This window comes from Pygoscelis adeliae, unplaced genomic scaffold (assembly GCF_000699105.1).
Source record: "Pygoscelis adeliae isolate BGI_AS28 unplaced genomic scaffold, ASM69910v1 Scaffold728, whole genome shotgun sequence".
NCBI classification, from domain to species: domain Eukaryota; kingdom Metazoa; phylum Chordata; class Aves; order Sphenisciformes; family Spheniscidae; genus Pygoscelis; species Pygoscelis adeliae.
In genome coordinates, this window is record NW_008825337.1 from 283,856 (window position 1) to 291,332 (window position 7,477).

Sequence of the window (7,477 nt, forward strand, 5' to 3'; positions counted from 1 at the left end):
AACAAAGCAGCGTTTTGAAATTGGCCGTCACAAAACTGCCTTTATTAGATTTTTATAAGAGGCTTGCTTCATTTTTCCTGCTCAAAACCTACGCCCCTGAATCAGTCTGCCAGAGCTGTGGTTTCCTTCAGAAGGGGTTTCCCTGCCTAGCAAGAGGTTTCTAGCTGTCTTTGGAAATGCAGGGTGCTGGAGAAGAGAAGGGCATGGGTAACCTCCCTTTAACCCTGATTTTGTGGACAGATAACTCCGAGCATGACTCCTGCAGCCCTTCTCCGCTGCTCCTTTTCCCTCTGAAGACTAACACGGACCAAGCTGGTTGTGCTACGACCTGTCTGTGCAGCCTGCTGTCCTCAGACCCTGGTGAATGCTCTGTCCCCCCCCTCCACCACACTTCCAGCCCCCCGTGTGTGTCTTGTGCAAGCGTAGAAAAGCAGCCGGTTCCGTAAGGATCGCTGCTCTACGGGCTGGCCCTGTTTCTGCCCTTCTAGCCGAGCGAGTGTCTTCCTAAGACCCAGTCGCAGGGGAGAAGCAGCAATGCGGGGCAGCAGCCTCTTTAGCTCTTTGTCATCTTGCTAAGGAGCCCTGTGGCCCCAAGACCCCTCAAGTTCCTTCCCAAGGACGCTACCTCTACATCTTAATCCGGCTGCCAGCTCCTGGGTGACCGAGCTGTTATTTCTAGGCGTTGTCTAAATTGCAGCGGGTGCAAAATGCAGAGCGATGCTGGGGTGCGCGCTGGCCTCTCTGTCCCTCCTCGCAAAGGCCCTGCTGCCTTCAGCAATCTCTGAAGCTAAGCTGGTCCGGCAGCACTCTGCCAGTGCCCGGGATGGTGTCCCTGTGAGCAGTATTGTGATCCTGTAGTGCCCCGAGTCCCCAGCGCGCAGCTTTGCTTGATTTGACTTGATCCAGGTGCCCCAGCTGACATTAATTCTGCTCTTCCTTTCTTGTCTTTGCAGATGGAGACCTCACGGACACACTCAGCTGCCCACGCTCCACCGCCTCAGAGGCGAACGGCAGCAAGGCCCCCGTGAAGAGCCCGACGCAGCGCTACAACCCCTTCAACGAGGAGAAAGCCGACGCGCCGTCCTCCACCGAGACCACGCCGGTGCACGCAGCTTCCCAGGAGAAGGCAGAAGCCACCCCTGAAGGAACAGATCAGTCCGAGAGCTGCACAGAGCTAGAGGTCATCAGGTAGGGACAGAGCTGCCTGGCCTGTAAACACGCCCCGAGTGTCATCTGTCACCAGATGTTGATGATGTGCCAGCCCTTCTAGCCCAACGGAGAGAGCATCTGTGGTGTAGCCTTTCTACAATCATGAGAAAATGGTTTTATACCTCTGGACACCAGCTGATGCTCTGTAGGCATCAACAGAGCTGGTCCCTTGGGTCTGTAGAGCTACAGGCTGGCTCGACATAAACACCTTTGCCTGACCGTCTGTGTCGGAGAGCTCAGCGGAAGCCGTGAGCTTTTATTTGAAGTTTTCTCCAGCTGGTGGCAGGTTTGCAGCAACTCTGGGTCTCAGATCTTCTCTCCCGTCCTTCCTCTTGTTTGTCAATGAGCTGTGGCTAAACCTGTTGAGGGAGATGCCTCCGCAGACCTGCTGGCCTGTGTTTGACACTTGCAGAGGAGATCCCCAGGGGTCCCTCGGAGCCCTTAAACCCAGACAAAGAGCTCAAGGCTCTGTCTGCTCGCACCCAGGGTTGGGGGCACCCCAAAAGCAGCCCGGCAGGCCTGTGCTTTGTTCTCGCACCCTTTTTTTCCTGGGAGGAGCAGAGGAGCTGGGTTATGTCGCACCCCGCTCTCCTGCAGACACATGGGAAGAGGAGCACCGTGCTTGCTTCCCAAACAAGAGTGACCTGGCAGCCGTTTGGGTGCCATGGGAGGCCTGAACACTTCCGCAGCCGGCATCCCGGTGTGCCGTTCGGCTGGAGCAGGCTCCAGCCTGCGTCTCCCTCTTCTGGCAGGCGGGGACACAGCATTCCCACGTCCTCTTGAAACCTTCTCCCTTCCCAGCATCTTGCTCTCAGACAGGGATTTCTCCCATGTCACTTTAGCTCCGCATCCATTTGTGATCCCCTTTGCAGCCAAAGGAAGCCCAAGATGCTGCATCCAGCAGCCGATGACTCTTTTCTTTTTTGGATAGGTAGGAAACAGTGTCCATACCCTGCTTTTCTTGTGACAGCTGGCATGGAGACGGGGGCTCTATGTGGCCGCACATTGAGCGATGTTCTTGATACAAGGATTTCTCTGCAACAGGGAAAATTGCAAAGGAAGGTTGTTGGGAAAGGGTGGGACCCCCTCTCTGTATTGCAGAAGTCTAAGCAGGCACAGATGAGTGACATCTCTATTGGTCTCTCACCATGCAGGTTAGCCAAGAAGAAGAAAACGGGCAAGAAGAAGAAAGCGAAGCCTGAGGAGCCAATGAACACCCCTGCGCCCGTAGTGCCCGAGACCCAGCAGGCCAGCGGAGACAGCGGCATGAACGGGCTGAGTGACAGAGAAGACCCGCAGAGAGATGATGGTCCCGCTGCCCCGGCTGGTGAGCCAAGCCCAAGCGGGCAGGAAGAGGGTCGTGACCATTCTGCCCTCAGCCAGCTGGCTCTACGCATCCCCGAGATGAAGGACACGTCCATGGAGAGTGTGGGGCAGCCGCTGAGCAAGGTGATGGACAGGCTTAACGGGCAGCTGGACCCCGGTGGCTGGAATGCCCCCCTCGAGCCCCCCGGGCAGTCCTTTCGGACTGGCACGCCAGGGGAGACCCCGGATGGATCGTCCTCTGGCGACTTTAGTGAGGGAATTTCAGCCCCCATGGACTTCTACCGCTTTACCGTCGAGAGTCCAAACGCTGCTGCACCAGGTGGTGGCCACCATGACACTCCAGGGCCTGGCCAACCGCCACATGTTTCTGGTAGCCCTGAGGCTCCTGAAGAAGAAGAAAGGAGAGAGGGAGAAGCAGCTGGGGCAGTAGAGGAGTCTGGAGGGGCGAGTGACGAACCCCAAACTGGCCAGACAGAAACCGCCAACCCCCAGGCTCTCCACGAGCCGAAGAAGGAGCAGCCCAGCCCTTCCCCGAGCAGTGCCGAGGACTCTGGCGTGGAGGAAGGGCAGGGCAGCCCTTCGGAGCTGACCCATCCCTCCGAGTTCAGGTGAGGCTGGGTTTGCTCAGCAGGGAGAGCATCTTCCAAACAATCTTGAGCTCGAGCTGTCACTTTTCCCTGTGTCCTCGGTTTCGGGGGCAAAGCCCATCCTTTTCCAGGAGGAAGATGAGGCACAAGGGGTCAGGAGGAGAAGGTCTTGGGGGGCTAACAGCTGCCCAAATCATGGACAAGTTCAATAAGGAAGGGGATTGCCCTTCCTGGACTCACCCAGCCCCGCGTCTATGTCTATCCTCTCCTGTCTCTCTTCACAGGGTGGATAACAACCATCTCCTCCTGCTGATGATCCACGTCTTTCGGGAGAACGAGGAACAGTTGTTCAGGGTAAGGTGGTCAACATCGATCTCCCACAAATGACCGCCTCTGTGCCTGCATCGGTCGCGGGCTGAGCGCTCTTTCCTCTCCGCACAGATGATCCGAATGAGCACCGGGCACATGGAGGGGAACCTGCAGCTGATTTACGTCCTGCTGACAGATTGCTACGTGTACCTGATCCGGAAAGGTATCCCATCCCAACAGCCTCTGTGCTTCAGCTGCAGGGAGGGAGGCTGCTTGTCCATAAATTAGGGCACCATAGCTCACTACCTTCGCTGCCAGCTCCTGCCAGTTCTCTCGTGTCCCCCAGAGTCACAGTAGGGAGCTCAGGTTGACTTGTCACCCAAGAAGCCCTGGGACACGTGCCCCGCAGCTCCGTGCTGCCTGGGACACGGCTTGGTTTGCAGGTCTGTCACTGCTGCTGCGCAGCGGCCCGGATCCGGGCAGCGCTTGGGGTCCTTTGCCCCTCTTCACGTGGCTCTTTGTGTCTGTGCCAGGGGCAGCGGAGAAGCCGTACATGGTGGAGGAGGCCGTTTCCTATAATGAGCTGGACTACATTTCGGTGAGTGCAACCTGGGTCGGGTCAGCCCTCTTGGAGGGAGCGGGAGTGGGGGGGGTCGGTCCTCACTCCTCCGGCCGCAGGGGTGTCAGGAGTGTCACGGTGGGGTGTTTCTGTGAGGCGCTCTCTCCACGGGGAGCGTTTTGGCCAGTGAATCTTTGAGACTGGGGGAGTTAGAAGCGATCCCCCCTCAAATGCCACCTCTGCGGGTGCCCAGCTTGCTCGTATCTTCGCATGGGTAGCAGAGCGACCACTGACCTTCTCCCCCGAGGGCCAGAAGCCAGGTTCAGCCCTGCTTCACCACCCCTCGTCCCCCACCTGGCTTCCCTAACCGGTCATATGTGGCACAGGTTGGGCTGGATCAGCAGACGGTGACTCTGGTGTGCACCAATCGGAGGAAGCAGTTCCTGCTCGACACCGCGGACGTGGCTCTCACCGAGTAAGCAGGGACCGGGCGGCGGAACCGTGGCACTTTCCTCCCGGGGTGCAGGACCTCTGGCCAGCACCTTGGGCTCCCGGCGTGACTTGGGGAATGCAAGAGACTCCAGCGACAGCCCTTCACGACAAAGTCCTGCAACCAGAGGGGGTTTGGGGTTTGGTTTGATGCCACCGGCTGAACCCTGCAGGCACTGGGCGATGGAGACTGTGTGTCACTTGGGATGAATAGGGACGAGGTCTTGAGTTTCAAGGCACGTCCCCGGGTCTCTCTGCGTGTTGTCAGCTCAGGGAGGTGACCTCTTTAGGGCCTGGATGGTCATACTGGGATCTGTGTTGGGATGGGTGTCCATCTCCCAGTCTCGCCCATCTCTCCTTGAGCTCAGACTTTGCAACCCCCGTCGCCTTTGGTCTGTGAGGTTGATTTTGAGACCCTTTGGGCTGGAAGACCAGAGGCCCACGTTGAAGGGAAGCCCCTTCGGCGTGAGAGCGCGTGAGGGAGATGAGGGGCTGTTTGCCCTGGCCTCATCAGAGATCTCTGTCTCCCTCTCAGGTTCTTCCTGGTCTCCTTGAAGTCAGCCATGATCAAAGGGTGCCGGGAGCCCCCATACCCCAGTATCCTCACGGACGCCACCATGGAGAAACTGGCACTCGCAAAGTTCGTGGCCCAGGAGTCCAAGTGCGAGGTGAGTTTGGATATCACAGCCATCACTGCAGGTGGCGGAGGCTCGGGGAGACTCCCTCCCATTGACTTCCCCGCCTGATCCTCACAGGCCTGCGACGTGGTTGTGCGTTTCTACGGCCTCGTTCACTGGGAAGACCCCATGGACGAGGCGCTGGGACCCGCCAACAATAGCTACACCTCCGCCGAAAACGCGGTCACCAAGGACGGCATCCTGCACTACAAGGCGGGGACCTCCTACCTGGGCAAAGAGCAGTGGAAGACCTGCTTCGTGGTGCTCAGGTGGGCGCCGGGGCTGTGGGTCGGGAGGGGGGTCAGCCAGGGCTCGTCAGAGAAGGCGCTGGGACCAGATTGCTGCCCAGGAGCTGCTTGGGAGATGGAGAGGACCCATCTTGTCACCTGGGAGGCTAAAGCCACCAGTTGTGGCTGCCCAGCGGCAGGAACGCAACCCCACAGGACTGCGTGGGTGGAGAGCAGGGCAGGAGTGGCTGTGGGACCGAAGGCAGAGGTTGTTTGTGCAGTTGCCGGGGCCGAGCTGACTCCAGTTACCACCTCTCTCATCTTCCCAAACGGCAGCAATGGGATCTTGTACCAGTACCCGGACCGCACAGACGTCACCCCTCTGCTCTCCATCAACATGGGGTAAGCAGCTGGTAGGATGTAGCACCCAGATTCGGCGGGGATCTAGGGATCAGGAGCTCCTTGGGATGTTCAGGGAGGTGTTTCTGGGCAAATCATGATCTAGTCTGTGCCACGGGACTCCCTGCTTGCTCCTGGCTGAGTACAGATGCCCATTTGCTTTGGCTCCGGTGCGCGTAGGTGGAGATGGGCTCGTTTCCTCCTGGGTTTTGCATGCCAAGCCCACCCTTTGATGGGGAATTGGCCTCTGAGGGGCTGACATACCCCTCCAAGAGCCACGCTGGGCGACCTCCCCAAACCCACTGTGCTCAACTCCAGCTCTACCACGATGTGCAGAGACGGAGGGCATCCTTGGAGCAACCGCAGGGGATGTCACAAATGGGAAACGAATGCTTGTGGGGGAAAGGGGTGACGTGCCGCGCAGGGAGGGCAGACGGAGGCTGTTCTCAGGCTAGTGCTGGCCAGTCCGTCCCGCTGACCTCCATCCCTCCCCCCTCTCTCCCAGTGGCGAGCAGTGTGGGGGATGCCGGCGCTCCAACACCACCGACCGGCCCCACTCCTTCCAGGTGATCCTGACGGACCGGCCCTCCCTGGAGCTGAGTGCCGAGAACGAGGAAGATATGGCGGACTGGATGCAGTACTTCTGCCAGGCTGTCTCCAAAGGGGTGAGCCAGGGACAGGCCCCCAAGCGCGGGTGCATCGACCCCCCTTTTTCGCCCGGAGCCCCTTTGGGGCGCAGCCCAGCCGGCACGGAGCTGCCGACGGGAGCGGGGATGTCTGGCAGGGATGAAGCAGGCAGTTTTCTCCCGAGCCGGGAGGGCTTCCCCCCGAGGCACCCTGGGGAGATGAGGCTCCTTCATGCCAGACTTTAACCCCCCCCTTTCCCCACCCCGTGCAGGTGATCCCCCAAGGTGTTGCCCCTACGCCTTGCGTCCCCTGCTGCCTTGTGCTGACGGACGAGAAGGCTTTCACCTGCCACGAGGACTGCCAGACAAGCTTCTTCCGCTCGCTGGGCACCGTGGAGCTGACGGACATCACTGCCATCTCCACAGAGGCTGGCAAGGAGTACTGTATCTTGGTGAGCATGGCGCTTCGGGGCCGGACAGCCCGGGGCTGGGCAGGGACCGCGGTGGTAACGCCCGGCCTCTCTCTTGATGTTTAGGAGTTTGCTCAGGACCGCAAGCAGTTCCTGCCCCCCTGGGTCCTCTATTTTAGTTGCACTACAGAACTGGAGAGGTTCCTCTCGGCGCTGAACGCCACGTGGAGGAACATCTACCAGGTGAGCGTGCCAGGCTGCGTCACACCCTTCCTCCGGCGAGGAAGGGCGAACAGGGCCAGCGCTCTCCGAGGAAGGAGCGGGTGATTTTTTTCCCTGCAGGGTGAACCCAGCTTTCCCACCAAGGGCAGGAAAGCCACGGAGCTCCTCCGTGTCCATATAACTGTGGGATGTGGGATTCAGAGCTTGAGTGCCCTGGCAAGGAGGGCCGTGAGCATCCAGGGCTGGCAAGGGGAGTGGGGAGGAACCTGGGTCAGCCCCGTGCCCCTCTGTCACCTGTATTGATGACACAGGCGACTTTTCCCGTCTGTTTTTGAGGTGGTTTTACAACAAGGGGGAGAAGTGGCTGTCGTTCCTTCCCCCTCCTACTGCCCCACACGTGTGTTTCAGGTCGGCCTCCTGCACAAGGCCATTCTGGA

The 7,477-nt window shown here is 59.3% G+C and overlaps 1 protein-coding gene across 1 annotated transcript in view; it reads left to right on the forward strand.

Annotated features, from left to right (window-relative positions):
• PLEKHM2 (pleckstrin homology domain containing, family M (with RUN domain) member 2) overlaps window positions 1–7,472 on the forward strand; it is a gene marked incomplete at its 3' end in the record, with an annotated part of 35,959 nt that extends 28,487 nt beyond the window's left edge. The window contains exons 8-21 of the mRNA XM_009330344.1: window positions 241–360; window positions 954–1,188; window positions 2,364–3,143; window positions 3,407–3,476; window positions 3,564–3,654; window positions 3,965–4,029; window positions 4,377–4,465; window positions 5,015–5,147; window positions 5,235–5,425; window positions 5,720–5,785; window positions 6,288–6,447; window positions 6,681–6,860; window positions 6,945–7,061; window positions 7,449–7,472. Coding sequence (XP_009328619.1) covers window positions 241–360; window positions 954–1,188; window positions 2,364–3,143; window positions 3,407–3,476; window positions 3,564–3,654; window positions 3,965–4,029; window positions 4,377–4,465; window positions 5,015–5,147; window positions 5,235–5,425; window positions 5,720–5,785; window positions 6,288–6,447; window positions 6,681–6,860; window positions 6,945–7,061; window positions 7,449–7,472 — 2,321 coding nt within the window. The remainder of the gene's footprint in view (window positions 1–240; window positions 361–953; window positions 1,189–2,363; window positions 3,144–3,406; window positions 3,477–3,563; window positions 3,655–3,964; window positions 4,030–4,376; window positions 4,466–5,014; window positions 5,148–5,234; window positions 5,426–5,719; window positions 5,786–6,287; window positions 6,448–6,680; window positions 6,861–6,944; window positions 7,062–7,448) is intronic.
• Between the last annotated feature and the right edge of the window lie 5 nt (window positions 7,473–7,477).